At 53.6% G+C, this 17,514-nt stretch overlaps 2 protein-coding genes across 5 annotated transcripts; one reads left to right on the top strand and one right to left on the bottom strand.

The window, feature by feature from the left end:
• Positions 1-109: 109 nt before the first annotated feature.
• On the top strand, positions 110-5,037 carry NUDT17 (nudix hydrolase 17). 2 transcript variants are annotated; one of them, XR_005988014.1, is made up of 8 exons: positions 110-334; positions 497-680; positions 919-944; positions 1,078-1,170; positions 1,436-1,534; positions 1,762-1,898; positions 2,290-2,437; positions 4,925-5,037. XR_005988014.1 is itself a non-coding variant. In XM_041756697.1 (8 exons), the coding sequence occupies exons 1-8, from the start codon at positions 143-145 to the stop codon at positions 4,926-4,928; spliced, it is 888 nt and encodes a 295-aa protein (XP_041612631.1). In that variant the 5' UTR covers positions 111-142; the 3' UTR covers positions 4,929-5,037. The 2 variants fall into 2 exon arrangements, 1 of the variants encoding a protein (XP_041612631.1); XM_041756697.1 differs by having other exon boundaries at positions 111-334; positions 2,285-2,437.
• PIAS3 (protein inhibitor of activated STAT 3) lies at positions 2,672-13,511 on the bottom strand. 3 transcript variants are annotated; one of them, XM_041756695.1, is made up of 14 exons: positions 13,393-13,511; positions 10,373-10,790; positions 10,140-10,224; positions 9,850-9,900; positions 9,513-9,603; positions 8,862-8,996; positions 8,540-8,645; positions 7,884-7,957; positions 7,590-7,750; positions 5,161-5,294; positions 4,912-5,080; positions 4,613-4,746; positions 4,384-4,421; positions 2,672-3,819 (listed from the first exon to the last, which is right to left on the bottom strand). In XM_041756695.1, the coding sequence occupies exons 2-14, from the start codon at positions 10,785-10,787 to the stop codon at positions 3,553-3,555; spliced, it is 1,860 nt and encodes a 619-aa protein (XP_041612629.1). In that variant the 5' UTR covers positions 10,788-10,790; positions 13,393-13,511; the 3' UTR covers positions 2,672-3,552. The 3 variants fall into 3 exon arrangements, with proteins under 3 accessions (XP_041612629.1, XP_041612628.1, XP_041612630.1); XM_041756694.1 differs by lacking the exon at positions 13,393-13,511 and adding an exon at positions 12,719-12,841; XM_041756696.1 differs by lacking the exon at positions 13,393-13,511 and adding an exon at positions 11,511-12,409.
• Positions 13,512-17,514: the final 4,003 nt, after the last annotated feature.

Here is a 17,514-nt window from a genome sequence, read left to right as displayed (position 1 = left end):
GGCCCCACGGCTGACCCGCGGGGCTCTGCGGGTTTCCCGGGCGCACGGTGAACGCCCAGCTTCCCCCCGACCCCGCCCAGCGCTCAGGGGGGGCGGCGCCGCTCGGCCAGCAGGGGGCGCCCGGGGGCGGCGGAGCTGCGCAATGGCCGCCACGCGAGTGCTGCTGCTCCTGTCCGGGCGCGCGGAGTCGCCCGGCTTCGCGCACAGTGTGTGTCGCCTTCTGGGCGCCGGGCCAGGGCTTGGGCCGTGGAGCACGCACTGCGGCTTGAAGCGAGGACGACTCGTCCTTTCGGACGGGCCACTCCCGGGCGCTTCCACCAGGCTTCCGCTGCAGGTCGGGAAGCGGGGCCCCGGGGCAGGAGGTCGGTGGGAGCTGGCGCGAGAGGCCGGGGGGCGGGTAAGGGTCGCCCAGACTCGACCTCCTCCTCCCCCGTCGCGCGGTGCTGCCCGATATTAACTCAAAGGGCCACCCCACCCCCCGTCCCACCCCCGCCAGCGATCCCCTTTCTGCCCTTTCGCGGCACTGGAGCAGCAGTTCGGGGCTCGCGCGGCCGAGCTGCCCACGAATCGAGGTGTGGACCTGGGTGTGGCCGTCATTCTGCAGTCCAGCGACCAGACTGTCCTGTTAACCCGAAGGACGAGCACCCTCAGCGTTTCTCCCAACCTCTGGGTACCCCCAGGTGAGTGCCCTGAGAACGAGATCCCCAAGTCCAAGGAAGAGGCACCTCACCCAACAGTGCTATTCCCAGTCTCAGGAGGGCAGAGAGGCAAGCCCAGAAATGCAGTAGGTCCCCTCTTCACAAGGAGTGCCGGTGACCTCTATGACCTCTATGCACGCGGAGGGGCAGCGCAAACAGTGCCCAGGGGTTCCTGGCCAGGAACACTGCCAGTTAACCATTGCTCCCACTGTTGTTGCAGGTGGTCACGTGGAACTTGATGAAGAGGTAACCAATCTGCTAACCCCACCTTCCCCCTGCCCTGAAAGCAGAGGCCTCTGTGTGGACTGAGAGGAGCAAACAAAGGAACTGGAGGGGTCAGGCATCAGCCTCTCCCACCTGCCCTCTCTCTCTCTCACAGCTGTTGGACGGAGGTCTCCGAGAGCTCTGGGAGGAGAGTGGACTACAGCTGCCCCAGGGCCAATTCTCTTGGGTCCCTTTGGGGTTATGGGAGGTGAGACAGGAACCTGTAAAAGGTCCCTTCCTTTATTTGACCAAGAGCCCTCAACAACCTGGAATCCACTAAAGCCTATAGACCAGCCAGACACACCTTGGCCACTGGGGAAACAACTGAGTGTGGGTGGGTGGTTTGGTGTCCCCGAGCCCACAATCCCCACCTGTGTCCCTCCCACACCATCTCTACCCTCCACTTCTTTAGCTCTCTTTACACAGTTCAAAAAGAGAGAGGAAGTTCTCATTTTTGCTGTATTCTCTCTTAGTCTGCCTACCCTCCTAGGCTCAGCTGGGGTCTCCCCAAATACCATCACATCATTCTCTATCTACTCGTGGTCTCCCAGGAGTCACAGCAGCAGCTGCAGGTAGGGCTGGCAGTGTAGGAAGGAAATGCCGGCTGAGACCCAAGCAGATGGGTTCTGTGACTAGGGGGGGGGGGGGGGGGGGGTAGCATCAGAGATAACCAAGAAATCCAATAGCCTCTCCCCTTGCCCCTGCCCCAAGTCTATGTCCATTCCACCTGTGCGTAGGCTGTGATCAAGAACAGGCCTCCTAGGGAGGCCATGGCTAAGGGGTCTACATGTCTCCCCAGGCCCGGATCCAACCAAACCCAAATGAGGTGAGTGCCTTTATGTGGCTGGGACCAGATGTAGCAGCTGCAGTGGCTGCCACAGAGGATGGCACAGAGACACCCAGGCATCTGCCCCAGGAGCTACCACCCTCTGTCCTGTAAGAGCTTTTGCCTGACCCTCCAGCACACCAACACATACTCATTGAGAAGTTCAATTTCTAACTCCTCCTTGGGGTGGGGGCTGTGGGGGTGTGTGTGGCGGATTTTGTGTTGTGGGAGTGGGTTGGCCAGCTGATGATGAAAGGGGCACATGAGATCAAAGACACTGTCCATCCAACTCCAAGGGTTCCTGCTCCAACTGGCTAGTGCTAACTGGGCTTGAGTCCCACTGTCCCAGAGGGGCAAATCATTTAACCTTCCTTGAACCTGTTCCTTTCTGCGAAATGAGGTGAACATCCACCCACCCTTCTGCTGTGGTTGGGAGGGTTCCATGAAGAGGGCTAGGCCACAAGGCACAGTCCAGACAGGAGCTGTTACTATGCAGTGCAGTGGAACTAGAGGAAGATGGAGGAACTCGACCTCTAGCCTTGCCTGTGTCTACGCTGCTGCGGACAACCCCAACCACAGCTGAAGGCAAAGAGAGGGTCAGCACTGGGACCAAGTTTGCCCTCCGGCTCTGGCTGCAGCGTCTGGGCAGGTAAGGGCAAAAGACTTGAGGGTTCTGCAGCATTGGGTTGAATGGTCTGGGAGGGAGATGGGGGGGAGGGGGACACAAATGCTCCTGGAAACCCCCAGTGGGACACCCTTACCATGTGCAAATGGACCCAGGGCCTGCAAGGAAGAACAGAACATGGGGCCCCTACCCCCAACCCAGGGCTCTGGAAAACGAAGTACATAATCCCCTCCCCAGCCCACCTCCAAGACACTCCCAGACATTCACAACCTTTATTATGGGTAATAACTTTGCTACAACTTTGAGAATAAAAAGTAAAATTACAACATAAGTCCTAGGCCCTGGAGGAACCTGAAAAAGGAGAACAGGGAGAGCATGAGGGTCCTCCCACCTCCCAGGAAAGGTGCAGAATGAGCCAGACCGAACCACGGGGCTGTGGGCCTCTCCAAGCTCATGCCCCAAGCTGGTCAGCTTATGAAACATTGTGAACTTAAATATATAAATAGAGAAACCTGGGTAATTGGCCAGGCCCTGCTCGCAAACTCCCTGGGGATCAGGGCTAAGGCCTTATCTCCTCCTCAGTCATACTGGGAAGTAAGGAGCAGGGGAAATCATCTTTGGAGTATTTTGGTTTTTCTCGTTTATGTACCAAAAAAAAAAATCTGCAACCCAAAATAGAGTTCTCTGTCCATGTGTCTGCCTGCCTCAGCTTCTCCACTTATCTGTTTGGCCAAAGAGAACGGAATGGACACGAAGAGACAATGGCTGTGGGGAAGGAACAGAACCATAGGTTTGGGGAAAAGAAGGCATCTAGGGGACAAGAGAGAGGCCCTTGCCCCACCTCACACCCCATCCCATGTGCCTCCCACTGCCTAGGTTAAGGTACCCAGAGGAATGTGCCAGCCATCTAAAGAACATTTCCAAAAATAGAACCCAAATGTCCTTAAAAAGAGGTTAAATATTAACCCTTTGGGTGCTGGCCTCGTCAGGCTGAGGGAAGGCCAAAAACAGGGTATCCATGAAGGTCTTTCTGACCTTTGGCCAAAGCCCCCTGGGGGGTCAAAGTGGCCAGGAGTCTGGACCCACAGCGAACGTGCTCAGTGTTGGGTGGCAGTAAAGTTTCCATCATCCGGGGGGACTCAGTCCAGGGAAATGATGTCTGACCGGCAGCCAGTCAAAGAGGGACCCGCGGACAAGGCTCCTCCAGGCCCCTCCCTCAAGGGCCCCCCAGGGGCCACGATGCTACTGACGCGGCCAGAAGGGGGTGCTGGAGTGCCGCTGCGGTGAGAGCTCCCCAATGTGGGGGTGAGTGGGCCCAGAAAGTGGGAGGGCGTCCCTCGGTACTGGAAGAAGTGGCCAAGGGCATCCTGTTCATCTAGCGAGGTGATGACGGAGGGACCATAGTGCTGGGGGGAGGCAAGGGCACAGTTTCAGATTTTCCCCTGACTTCACCTGCCTCCCAATCACTCATCTCAGAAATATCCCAGGATAAATCAAACCCTCTGGATCCCCAGGTGTCCTCTGAGAAACAGGAGAAGACTCTCTCTTTCCCCTACTTCCCTACCCTACCCAGACTCCCTGCCTTGAGACAGCCCCTCCAGCTTGCTAGGTTCTTGGCCTTGTGGGCGTCTGAAATGCATGGAATGTCCGGCTGGGGCAGGCATGGCACTCAAGTGCACAGGGGTGCGTGGGGGCGGGGGAGCAGTCAGGGGCAGAATTCTAAAAAGTCTGGAGACAGAAGAGTAATAGGGGATCCAAGAGACATGGGTGAGAATCTGAAGAAGTGCCAGTAGGGCCTAGGAGGGAAATAAACTACCCTCCCACCCCACATCCTCTTCCTTCAGCCCCTGCCTTCCCTCACAGAGCAGGTTTAGGTCTCAGGGGAAAATGACAGGTGGGGAGGGGCCCATTAGTGCCTAAAAAGGAAGTTTCAGAGATCTGACGTCTTCATGGGGGCAGGGACCACTTACCTGACTCTCGGTCTGAAGGAAAGAGAATAAATCTAAACCTGATAGGAAAAGAAAAACCTGAATCAATCTCCTGTCTAACCCCTTCACAGCCAAAAGCAAAACAAAACAAAACAAAAAACAAAGAAGCCCCTTGCAAGAGAGCCAGAAGGCTTTGAAAAGGAGCAGGGGTTCTGATCTGGTTTGGGGGCAGATGTGGAGGGTACAGCCCACCTTGTGATCGGTGTCCTACCTTGGATATCGGCCCCCAGTGGGAAAGCAGGTGGGTACTCATGTAGCGGGAGACTGGACAGGAAATCCCCACCCAGAGTGCCCATAGCAGGGCTCCGGAGCACCGAAGATGGCTGGTGACCAGATGTCAGGACTCTGTGAGGAGAGAGGAGGAGCTGGGGCAGCCAGCGAACCACAGATGCCCTCACCCAGCTCAGCCTCCTGAGTTCCCTCTCTGCCCCAGGGTCTGTCTGGGGCTCAGAAAGCATTCGATTTCTTCTTCTGCCCCTTCTGCTGTGGACTCAGCCTATCTCCTCCTACCCTTTGCTTCCAGGTAGAGCCGGGATGGCAGCCGAGGTGACAGGACAGTGCTTTTTGGTCGGGGGCAGGTCCTCCTCATCTGATGAACTCTCTATTGTCAAGTCAATAACTTCAACCTTCTTCTTATTCTCTGATGGATTGCCCTCTTGGACTGGGCTGTACTGGAGGCCTGTGGGTGTTAAGAGGACTGTGTCTCAGAGAGGAGGCCATCCGAGATGTAATACAGATGGGGGACAGGGGGTCACTCACCATCCAGCCCATACCCTGGCGGGGGGCAAACCTCAGATGCCTCCTTCTTGGGTTTCATGGGGCACCAGGATCCATCTTCCATGAACTGGATTTCATCACAATCCGAACAGGAATTAAGTATCTCCATGAATAAGCTGGGGGAAGGGAAGAGATGAGAATTCATGGGGCTAGGAGATGGCTGGGAACAGTAGCCGGGGAGTTCTGGGACTCACCTTCCTGAACCTGTTTCCTCATCTGTAAAATAGAGACATTATTCACCCTATTCAACTCTCTTGAGTTGTTGGAAATGAATAAATGGGATCCCTGGGTGGCTCAGCGGTTTAGTGCCTGCCTTTGGCCCAGGGCATGATCCTGGAGTCCTGGGATCGAATCCCGTGTCAGGCTCCCAACATGGAGCCTGCTTCTCCCTCTACCTGTGTCTCTGCCTCTCTCTCTCTGCCTCTCTCTCTCATGAATAAATAAATAAAATCTTTTTTAAAAAAAAAAAAAAGGAAAAGAATAAGGTTTATAAAAGGGCTTTTAACTTTAAATGCTAAGTTTTACAAAAAATACATTCTAAGCACATGTTTCATATAGTACTTGTGACAAGACAAAAGGGACAGAGATGCAGAACTCCATAAACCGTCTCAAAGAGGGCACTGAGAATGAGGAGAGGACCATAATTTAGGCTCTAGATGGGGGTTAGGACCAGCTAGACCAGTACATCCAGACCCTCAAAAGAACTTTCCTGGGATCCCTGGGTGGCACAGCGGTTTGGCGCCTGCCTTTGGCCCGGGGCGCGATCCTGGAGACTGGGATCGAATCCCACATTGGGCTCCCAGTGCATGGAGCCTGCTTCTCCCTCTGCCTATGTCTCTGCCTCTCTCTCTCTCTCTCTCTCTCTCTGTGTGTGTGACTATCATAAATAAATAAAAATTAAAAAAAAAAAAAAGAACTTTCCTGCTGGGCTCAGTGGGGAGGTCAGGTTCTATGAGATACATTGTTTCAGTTCAATATATTTGACTCTGCCACTTACTAACAATCAGAACTTTAAGCAAGATAATCTAAGTCTCAGCTTCTTCACCTGTAATAACCATACTCCTCTCACAATGTTAATTATGAGGATTCCAAGAGATGAGGCATGCAGAGTGCGCGCACGATGCCTAACGCAGTAAATCCTTACTGTTAGAAATATATACAGTTGACCGTGAACAACATGGGGGTATGAGCGCTGATCCCACACGCAATCAAAAATCCATGGATAGGGGCACCTAGCCTGTGCAGTCAGTTGAGCATCCAACTCTTGATTTCGGCTCAGGTCATGATCTCAGGGTTGTAGGAGAGAGCCCTATGTCAGGATCTGCTCTGGGTGTGGAGCTTGCTTAGGATTCTTTCTCCCTCTGCCCCATCTGCCCTTCCCCCTCCCCAAACACACATGCCCATTCACACTCTCTCTCTAAAGGAAAGAAAGAATTTTTTTTTTTTTAAAGGAAAGTCTTTACTATCTTTAAAAAAAAAAAAAATCCATGGGACGCCTGGGAGGCTCAGAAGTTGAGTGTGTGCCTTCAGCTCCAGGTGTGGTCCCAGGTCCAGGGATCAAGTCCCGTATCTGGCTCCTGGTGGGGAGCCTGTTTCTCCCTCTTTCTATGTCTCTGCCTCTCTGTTTCTCATGAATAAATAAAATCTTTAAAAAAAAAAAAATTCCGGGCAGCCCGGGTGGCTTAGCAGTTTAGCGCCGCCTTCAGCCCAGGGCATGATCCTGGAGACCCGGAGTCCCACGTCGGGCTCCCTGCATGGGGCCTGCTTCTCCCTTTGCCCCTCTCTCTCTCCGTGTCTCTAATAAATAAATAAATAAATAAATAAATAAATCTTTTTAAAAAAATCCATGAATAACTTTTAACTCCCCCCAAAACTTTTTTTTTAACCAGAAGCCTTACTGATAATATCAAGTCAATTAATATATATGTCATGTGTATTACATACTGTATTCTTATAATACAGTAAGCTAAACAAAAGAAAATATTAAGAAAATCGTAAAGAAGATATATTTATATTTGCTATACTGCACTGAAAAAAAACTCTGTATATAAGTGGACCCATGTTCAAGTGGACCCATGTTCAGTCCCTTTATATTATAAAGGGACTGATAGGTTAAGAGTTGGGGTTCAGGGCAGCCCAGGTGGCTCAGCGGTTTAGCGCTGCATTCCACCCAGGGCCTGATCCTGGAGACCCAGGATCGGGTCCCATGTCAGGCTCCCTGCGTGGAGCCTGTTTCTCTCTCTGCTTGTGTCTCTGCCTTTCTGTCTCTCATGAATAAATAAATACAATCTTAAAAAAAAAAAAAAGTTGGGGTTCACGGGAGGGGAGGGAAAGAAGGTCTCTTGATACATAGATGGGGATTCCTAGTGGATGTCCTAGGTAAAAGGAAGCAGAATGCAGAGTGACCCTACCCATCAATGATAAGAGATTCATAAGGAGCTTTCTTGTCACACACAGGACATGTCCATGTTGGCTTCTTTTCATTCATTTGTAGATAAAGGGCAGCATCGAAGCTCTGCAGGTGGGCGCAGGTGAGGGCACGACAAGGGACTGTCAGGCGCATCTTCCCTAGCTGAGAAGAGACAAATTCTCTGCTCAGAGTCCCTATATTCCCAGAAGTCTCACTCTGGTAGCCCTAGGAACCCTCAACTGGGTCCAGAGTTAAACCCAACCTCCCTCCCCCTTCTCATCTCCCTTGTACCTACCGGGCACATGAGTGACACCCGGAGACTTGTAGTGGCCACCTCACTGTCTGGGTCAGCGGTCAATTTCTCCTTGACTGAAACAAGAATGAGACCAGAGCCATGGGGTCAGCAGAGCTGGAGATGAAGCCTAGGAGGTGGTGAGGCCAGCAGCAGATGGCTCTGGCTGAGAAGCAGCTGGGCAGAGTGCCTTTGGGGGCCAATGGGATGTCATATGTGGATGGTCTTTGAGGCCAGTAGGATATCACATGAAGACTGTGGGTGTGAAGGACAGATTTCTCCATCCCTGAAGATGCTTAAATAAAGCTGGGTGACACTTTGGCAGAGATGACTTAGAGGGAACTGAGGCATAAGAGAGTTACATTACATGATCCTTAAGACTCTTCCAGTCTAAAGAAGCCATATCCCAGCAGGGCTGGAGACAGGGTCTGTGAGGTGCAAAGCAGATGTATAACTGAGAATGCAAGGGTATCACTCAGTGCCTGGGAGTCTGCTAACTTTTCAACCATGAAGATTAGTAAGGGGATAGGGGGAGGATTGGGGTTCAGGTGAGACGTGAGGGATACTTGTCACAAGAGGGGAATGGGTTTGGTTTTAAAAGCTGGAGGACCAGGAAGACTTGGATCCAGAGCGGGAAAGAGGGGCAGGATGTTACTTACTCAGTGCCCGAGAGTGGTCTGGGTTCCGGATACCCTTTGCTCTCAGTTTTTGTAGAAGGGTCCCTGCAGTCAACTGCCTCACCAGGTACACAGACAAGGAATAGTTCTACTTGGAGGTAGGGGGAGGCAGTTAGCCTCTGCTCTGCTCATCGCCACCACCACCACCACCACCACCCCAACCCTTTGTCCCATGAGGATCAGAGACAATGGGTTAAGGCAGAAAGACCCATAAAGAGGAAGATGTTTTCCCAACCCAGGACACTGGACAATGCCCCTCACCCCCTGCAGGCTTCTCCAGGCTCCCTGCCCCAGCCCTGCTCACCCGTCCAAACTCAGATGACCAGTTGACCACGATGGTGTTGGGAACAGTGGCTGAGAGTCGAGCCAGAGGTGTGATGTTGATGGGGCGGCTAGGCCTTTTGGGCTCAGCCCCATTCTTGGTAGGAGGAAGGTAACCCTAGGGAAGGGAGGGGCTGGTCAAGACATCTTGTCTCAGGTTACTCACTTCCTGGAAGGAAGACCAGCTCACTCACTGACCAGGGACATGGGGGCCCATTCAGTGACTCACAAAACTGAAGCACTATCTATGGTTGTGTGTGGGGTTCATTCCTGGGGAGAAAGAAGAGCTTATTTATTGACCAGGGAAATAGAAACCCACTCACTGAGCTCCTGAGGAGGAAGAATAGGGATGCCCCCACTACTTCTAACTTTCAGCTCTGAGGTCATCGCTTCAGAGAAATCTTCCCTGAACCTTTGGGTTGAACTGATGTGCTTCCTCTGGGTTCTGACAGAACCCTTGTGCATCAACCCTATCTTAGTATCCTCTAGATTGTATCCATCACTCAATACGCTGAGTACCTACTATGTACCAGGCACTGTGCTACACACATCTCTTCATTAATACGTTTTTTTTCAACATTTAAGAACTGAAAGAGGGAAGGGGTTACTGCCAGAAGAAGGGAAGAGCATTTACCGGCAGGGGGCACAGTTTCCCATTGACCTTGACAAAGAGGTTGGGGGGGAAATAATCCTCCTGGGGGCAGCTGGTCTCACAGAGACAGAATCTGGTAAGAGAAGAAAAGATGAAAGGGTGGGGGAGGTAGTCTCTTGAGTTGAAGCTGACAGGCAGGGAACCTCAGTCAGCCAGTCATAGATCTCTGTAGCTGTAGCCCTCAGCACCCACAAGAGTCCCAGGGTCAGGGTGGACGTAGCACAGGAGGGCTATCTCCTAGCAGTGTCCGACATACCCTTATTTCATTCCCACCCCCAGTGGAAGCCCAGCAGGGAAGGAGGCGGGAGGACCAACTCACCTGAGCTGCACCTGGATAGTATAGTCACATTTAGCTCCTGGAAGAACCTCTCTATGACAGGGAGGAGAGGGAAACATGTCAGGATGTGGCCCCCAGAGGGCCAGGCTGAATAGACAGAGAAACAGTTACATGTCCCATAGATAGAGAAGAGATGCACAAGAGAATGAGAGATGACACAGGTGCAGAAGGATGGACAGGCAGGAGACGAGGACAGACGAGAAGAAAGGCAGAGAGCAGAGTCCCGGGATAACCACCCCAGGTCAGAGGTAGGAGGGTGGGGAGAGAGGTACCTGGATGTGAGAATCTGCTGCACTTGCTGGGGTGTGAGGGCAAACGTAAAGTGTGCCTCTTCAAACCGCTGGCTAGAAGTGGACGCTGAGGACACAAAGGAGCAGTTACTCCTGAGCCCATGACAGGCAGCCACAGACGCTGCCCCCATCCCAGGCCACTGATCCCATAGGACTAAAGTCTAAGGCTTGGGCAAGAGGTAAGATTCAGGAAAATGGAGGAGGCAGAGCCATACCGAGGGTGGTGGGCCGGATGAGCTCCCCATAGACTTCATAGAAGGGCAATGGTTTCATGGTAACATCAGGGTGCACAGGCTGGGGCAGAGGAGGGTGCATGTCCACCTCACGCTTGGGGCCCAGCAGCGTGCCAGGGGCCAAGAGGGCAGGGGGAATGGGAGTAAGAGGGCCAGGGGAGCCGACAGGAGGGGGGCCAGGGGGCAGAGAGAGGAGGGAGAGATCAGAGGGGCCCAGGGTCTTCCGGGGAAAGCGTCGGCGGTAAAGCTCCTTGATCTTCATCTGGACACTGGGGGCACAGCTGGACTTGAGCAGGTGCAGGGCCTTGGCCAGGAGTTCGTGCTTCCGTCCACTCTTGTTCCGGCCAGCAAAGCCCAGCAGAACCTGAAGCTCAGACACCCGGAAGCTCATCACCATGTGCTGTGGAGAACAGAGACATTTGAGAATACTGCCAAAGAGGCAGTGCCTCCCCCGCCCCCCTCCCCAAGAGAAGTATGCTTTGCAGCCAGTGATTACAGCTGGACAGCCAATCTGGCCAAAGGGACATCTCAGTCCCATTCAGCAGCCCTCAGGTCAACCTTACCACTGCCCCCCCCCCCCCCCACAGAGCCTGAGTAACCCTATCTCCCCGTGCCTGTAAGCTGGCCAGGTGGGGCAGGGTGCAGGCAGCAAGCCATCCACAGGCACACCTCCGAGTCCACTATGGCCTCCTACTTCCAACCCTGCCTTGAGCCTAGACACTCCTTTAAGCTGCTTATCTCCTCTCCTGCCCTTTCTCAGACTCTCAGACCCAACCCAGCCTCCTGGAAAGAGGGTAGGAGACAGGGAGAAGGAGGGGGGAGAAGAGGATTCAGGCCAGACAGCCCCACAGGGAAGAAAGGGGGCAGGTGGCCAGAGGATTGTGCACCATGGCACACCCCTCCCAACACTTCAAGCCACCTCAGCTATTTTCCCCAAGCCTCTGAAGCGTTTGTGGCCAGGGTTTTCAGGTCAGGGTTCAATGCTTGTAACTTCCCCCCAAATCCTTTGTAAGCATCAACACCCTTCTCTCAGTCCTACTCTTCTAGGAGATAAGCGACCAAAACTTGGGGCAAAGGGGTTAATAGTAAATCACCCAGTCCAGATTACTTTCTTGTTTACCTGTTTACTCCATCTGCCAGGAACTAATATCCTGTTTCTCTCCTACATAGAGAAAATAAGTAATCCTCCCCCCTCCATAGCCGTGGAAGAGGAGAGGGCTAAGCTCTAAGCGGGGGCCCTGGGGAGGTGAGAAGGCTGGGGCGCCTTCCGAGCCGAGCCGAGCCGAGCCGAGCCGAGCCGGGGCAGACCTGCAAGTTCTCCTAGAGGCAGCTGGACCCAGTGACTAGCCCGCCAAAGACTACGGCTCCATTTCAAACGGCAGAACAAAGCCAGGAGGCAGGGGGATGAACCCAGTGGTTTTTTTAAGGTTCTGTGAGATGTCCTCCGACAGGGGTACCCTCAAGCCCGTGTGGCAGTAGGAGGGCACCACACGCTCTCTCGCAAAAGGACACCCTCTGACTCCCTGGGAGACCCTGTCACGCGCAGGCTTTGCCAGCCGTCCACCATTCGCCCCCTCACAGGAGCCTCTATGGCTTCGGGCCCCTTTTGAGGAATGCGGTGAAAACTTGCCCATCTACCTTTCTCCCACCCTTATTTCCTCTGTCCTGTTTTCCTTTCTCCATTAGCTTTGTCAAGAACGTCCCCTTCCCATCCCACAGTCTCACACTCGTGTACCTAAGCCCAAAGACCGATTCACTAGGGCAGCGGCTTCCTCCCCGCCCTCGAACCCGCAGCCCGCGCGGCCCCGCCCCCGGGATCGCCGCCGCCCGCTGGTACTTCCCGAGGCTCGGATGCCAGCGGCAGCCCCGGAGCTGCCATCCCCTCGGCGGCACCGCCGCCGGCGCCTCCGCACCCCGTCCCCCGTCCCCCGTGCCAGCCCCACATCTGCCCCCTACTGTCGCATCTCGCGGCCTCGGTTACTCGCCCCCTGCGCCCCCGCAGCAGCTTTGACCTCGGCCTTCCTCTTCCACCCGCCCCGACCACCAAATCCGACCGGTACCCCCGCGTCCCCGCCCCCTGCGCCTCGGCCCCCGACAGCGGCAATTCCCCTCGGCCCCACCCCTGCATCTGCCCCGCGGCCCCGCCCCCGAGCCCGTGGCAGCCCGGTCCGCTCCCGCCGCCGCTCGGCTCCCGCTCGGGCAGCCGGTCTCCGCCACGTCTCCGCGCCCCCCGCCCCCGCCGAGCCCTCGGCACCCGGGCTCGGTCGCCTCCCAGCCTCGGCGTACCGCGGGCGCAGTCCACACGGGGCTGGGGGAGGGGGCCGGTACCTTTAACTCGCCCAGCTCCGCCATCTTGAGACATCGCCGGCGCCCGAGCCCGAGCCCGAGCCCAGGCCCAGGGACCGGCGCACAACTCTCCACCCCGGCGCCCGCCGCAAATGCCGCCTGCTCCGCCCCGTCCGGCCCCTACGCCTCCCCTCCCGGCCCCGCCCGCCCGGCTCCGGACAGGCCCCGGCCTCGGCCCCTCCCTCCGCCCGGACCCAGCCCCTGCGCCGCTCCGGCTGGGGTGCCAGAGCGGAGGGTCCCCGGGGGTGACGAGGAGGCGGACCCGCAGCGCCTGAGGGAGGGCTCTGCCACGCCGGGACTGGGAGGGGGTGAGCTTTTGGAGAGCCAGAGACACTCGAAATACGGAGGGAAAGTAGCGAGAACTGCTAAATCTTAGAGAAATGGGGGAGGGGTGGCGAAGTTGGAGCAGATACCGTCATCTCCTCCTCGACGAGCTTAACCAGCTCAAGTCAAGAGTTCTACCAACTCGGGGAATGGGTGAGATCTGATCCGCTTCGGAGAAGCTGTGCAGGGGTGACGATCAGGACGGCTGTTCTCGCTTCCTCGCCCCCCACCCCCACCCTACGCCCGGCCAACCAACTACAGTGCTGCCTGTGGTCCCGCGGCAGGACTCAAACTCCGCAGCAAAAAAGTTTGGTGCGACGAGCGGGACTTACCAGCACAGCTGCGGGGAGCGGGGAGGGGGCTCGGGAGGCTCGGAGGGTGGGCCGGGGAGGTGGGGGGGCTGCGAGGCTGGAGGTCGGTCGGTCCGGCAGCTGGACGCTGCAGCCGCAGCTCCGCCCGGACGCGAGCTCCGCCCGGCCCGGCGCTGGGGCTGGGGCCGCCCCCTCCGGGTGAGCCCGCCAGGACCGCGGAGGCGGGGGAGGGGGCGGGGTCGGAAGCGGGGAGGGGAGGGGCTCCGAGACCCGCGCCCAGAGCTTAACTCCTTGAATGAGTGCGTGAGCGAACGGGTGGGAAGGGAGGACTCAACCTGCTCACTGTTGCTCCGACCCCTTGCGCTGCTCTGCCCCGCCCGGCGTGATCATGCTGCAAGGAAGGCCGGGCCGACTGGGATCTGGCCGCCTGAAGAGGTGCCTACTTGGAATGAGACTCCTCTCCCTGGGGGAAAGCCTGGGCTGCTAGAATCTAAAGTGGACCTAAGCCCCAAGTCTACCTGTGGTCCCTCACCCCCTACCCCAAATACTCAGACCGTCGCCGGAGACCCCACGCCTTTGGTGGGGCTGAAGGTGAACAGAGGGGAGGTTTTCTTCCCAAAACAGTCGTCTTTCTGCCCGTCTCTGAATTGCCTACTTTTCTTCCAAAGCCTATATATATATATATATATATATATATATATATATATATATATATATATATATATATATATATATATATATATATATATATATATATATGGATCCCTGGGTGGCGCAGCGGTTTGGCGCCTGCCTTTGGCCCAGGGTGCGATCCTGGAGACCGGGGATCGAATCCCACATCGGGCTCCTGGTGCATGGAGCCTGCTTCTCTCTCTCTGTGACTATCATAAATAAAAATAATAAGAAAAAGACACATATTTTTATATATATTTTATTCATGAAAGACACAGAAAGACAGACACAGGCAGAGGGAAAAGCATGCTTCCTGTTGGGAGCCTTATGCGAGACTAGACTCGATTCCCGGGGTCGCAGGATCACGACCTGAACTGAAGACAGACGTTCAACCACTGAGCCACCTAGGCATCCCCAGAGAGGCCATTCTCAACCAGGCTGATCACTCACATGCAGGTACCAATTCAAGCACCAAAATTAGGGCAGTTTACCCAAACTACATACTGGAAAAACTCAGCATTTTAGGTTAATTGGCTGGGACCTAAGCCATTATGTCATTTGTTCAACAAACATTTGAATGCTGTTCAGAGATTGTTAGGTGCTGAGGAGATAAAAAGCTTTTCAGGAGCTCTTGGTCTAGCAGTGGCAGCAAGACAGTTAAACCTATAATTGGCATTAAAATAATAATAAATAATATGAATAACCCTCTCATATAGCTTAAACCTTCAGTATAATCCTTCCCATGAGACCCTACCCAAGCCACAAGAATGAAGGTACCAGCCTAGCAACCTCCCCAGATACCTGTTGAATTGGACCATGACCAACTACTTTGTGGATTTTGTCCATAGGGAAGATGTGCACCCTCTCCTGACACTCAGGTTCTTTCCCTGTTGCTATACTCCCTACTCCCAACTCAAGCTCAAGTATTTGATTCTAAGTCTTAGCTGCCAGAGTGCCTAGGTGGCATAGTCGGTTAAGTCTCTGCCTTTGGTTCAGGTCAGGGTCCCAGGATCCTGGGATCAAGCCCTGCAGTAGGCTCACTGCTCAGCAGGGCATGTGCTTCTGCTGCTCCCCCTACTTGTTCTCTCTGTCAAATAAATAAAATCTAAAAAAAAAAAAAAAAAAAATCCCAACTGCCCCCTCCAACACTTGAGTTTTCATCAGGCCCAGAGCTTGTTTTTTTCTGTTGTTGTTGTTGTTCTGTTCAGTCCTCTAGGTCAAAAGTTACTATGAATTAGTTTGTATATCTCATAGAAATTTCAGTGATTTGGAGAGAAGGAAGATTGAGAGGATAAAAAAAGAGAAGGGGGGATTCTTTGGGAGTGATAGATAAGTTCATTATCTTTTTATTAAAAAAAGATTTCATTTACTTATTTGAGAGAGAGAGAGAGCACGAGAAGGGAGCAGAGGCAGAGAGAGAGGGAGAAGCAGGCTCCCGGCTAAGCAGGGAGTCCATGTGGGGCTCAATCTCAGGACCCCAGGATCTTGGCTTGAGCTGAAGGAGGATGCTTAACTGACTGAGCCACCCAGGGGCCCCAGATATGTTCGTTGTGTGATGGTTTTATGGGTATATACATATGTCAAAACTTACCAAACTGTACACTTTTAAATACATGCATTTATTGAATGTCAATTATTATAATTCATTAAAGCTGTAAAAATGTAAAAGTAAAAAAAAAGAATGTCAACCTCAGCTTGAATCCTAATGGTTTTGTAAAGGAGGGCTCTTTTTTTTTTTTTAAGATTTTATTTATTTATTCATGAGAGACACACAGAGAGAGAGGCAGAGACATAGGCAGAGGGAGAAGCAGGCTCCTCTCAGGAAGCCCAATGCGGGACTCGATCCCAGGACCCCAGGATCACCACCTTAGCCAAAGGCAGATACTCAACCACTAAGCCACCCAGGCACCCCAAGAGGGATCTCCTTTATTTTTTTTTTAAATATTTTTATTCATTTACTCATGAGACACACACACACACACACACACACACACACACACACAGGCAGAGAGACACAGGCAGAGGGAGAAGCAGGCTCCATGCAGGGGGCCCGACATGGGACTTGATCATGGGTCTCCAGGATCACACCCTGGACTGAAGGCGGCGCTAAACCGCTGAACCACCAGGGCTGCCCCAGGGCTCTCATTTAATAGTTAATTTGAAGTTGTGAGTTCTAGCATCCCTACAGGATCGCTGAAAAGTAGGAACTAGGGTGCCTGAATTTGATCCTGTATTCCAGCTCAGCAAGGACAAGAATCTTTTAATCTTTTCTGTGGTGCTCACTCTCTATCCCCAGTGCCTGGCCCATAGTAGACTCATGCAGTATCAGTTTAATGATTTAATGTTATCAAACAAAGGAGGGAAACTGCAAATCAGGACCAAGTTCCAGACTGAAGGCATTCAAAGACATAGTCTGACCCCATTGTGGTGACCAAGCTTTACCTACTCCTACCCATATACTCCTACATGTGAAACCTGAGGGACAAGGGGGGAGAGAAACAGGAGTAGGAAGTCCCTACTTAAGTCCCATTAGACCAACAGCCTGGGAGGAATGGGGGGGGGGGGGGGGAGGTGCACACAGTAGGACTAGAGTTACTTTGGGAAATAAAGATTTGTTTATGAAATCAAGGATAAATTTCAGGGTTTGGGGTTGTTGGGGTAAGAGTTTATGGGGTTGTATAAAGGAATATTGTTTGGGAAGCCCAGGGGATGGGGAAGGTTCCATCCTGTGTTAGCATTAACATCACTGACCATTCCCATAGCTCAGCCATCCTAGGATCAGCTTTACCAAAGCTGCTTCCTGCCTCATACTTGAATTTACCCAAATAAGCTCCACCACCCCACCACCACCACCACCACCCCCCATCTGGACGCTCTCAGTTTTTTCATTCTTCCCACCCCACAATCCATAAATAATAAGGATTCTAACAGTCCTTTTATATTCTTTGGTAACTCAAAGAGCAGGAAGGAAAAGAGGTTCTGTTCCCCTTAATGGCAATGACTCGGATCTTTCTGATGCTCTTTTCGGCAGCTGTACCCTCTTTCCCCATCAACCCCTCCGGTCCCCATTCTTCCTGCCTCAAAGCAGTCCTGTACCCATCCACATAAATCCCAAAGCTGACTGTCATCTTCTCTAGGATGTGATCTACACAGCTGCTCTCTTCTGGGCCAAACCCTGGAGCGGGCCCCCTATCTTCCGCTGCAGCCCCTCCCCAGTCTTCTTTCCACCCGGTCAGGCTCTTTACTGCCAAACTGTGGCCTCCTCTGACCCAGCAAAACTCAGCAGGGGGTGGGCTGGGAGAAGGAACAGGGAGGGATCCAAACCGCAGTTGGAGATTGAGGAGGAATTCACTGCCTGGTGTCTCACCTAGCAGTCTGGCTGGTGGAGGGACAGGAAGGAGAGGAGACCCATGGGAAGTGGCCAAGAGAGATATATTTTTTTAGTCTGAGAACAGAACGGGAGGGAAAAAG

This window comes from Vulpes lagopus, chromosome 5 (genome assembly GCF_018345385.1).
Source record: "Vulpes lagopus strain Blue_001 chromosome 5, ASM1834538v1, whole genome shotgun sequence".
Lineage (NCBI taxonomy): Eukaryota > Metazoa > Chordata > Mammalia > Carnivora > Canidae > Vulpes > Vulpes lagopus.
This window is presented reverse-complemented; position numbering and strand designations above follow the sequence as displayed.

What these genes read in the sequence shown, in the direction of transcription:
- NUDT17 (XM_041756697.1), top strand. Translation starts at nt 143, where the DNA reads ATGGCCGCCACGCGAGTGCTGCTGCTCCTGTCCGGGCGCGCGGAGTCG. An exon ending in AGTCACAGCAGCAGCTGCAG is followed by an intron (nt 1,535 to 1,761) that starts GTAGGGCTGGCA and finishes ATGTCTCCCCAG; the next exon opens with GCCCGGATCCAACCAAACCC. An exon ending in GAGCTACCACCCTCTGTCCT is followed by an intron (nt 1,899 to 2,284) that starts GTAAGAGCTTTT and finishes GTTACTATGCAG; the next exon opens with TGCAGTGGAACTAGAGGAAG.
- PIAS3 (XM_041756694.1), bottom strand. Translation starts at nt 12,742, where the DNA reads ATGGCGGAGCTGGGCGAGTTAAAG. An exon ending in CAGCAGATTCTCACATCCAG is followed by an intron (nt 9,901 to 10,139) that starts GTACCTCTCTCC and finishes TCCCTGTCATAG; the next exon opens with AGAGGTTCTTCCAGGAGCTA. An exon ending in ACTGGGGGCCGATATCCAAG is followed by an intron (nt 4,422 to 4,612) that starts GTAGGACACCGA and finishes TTTTCCTATCAG; the next exon opens with GTTTAGATTTATTCTCTTTC.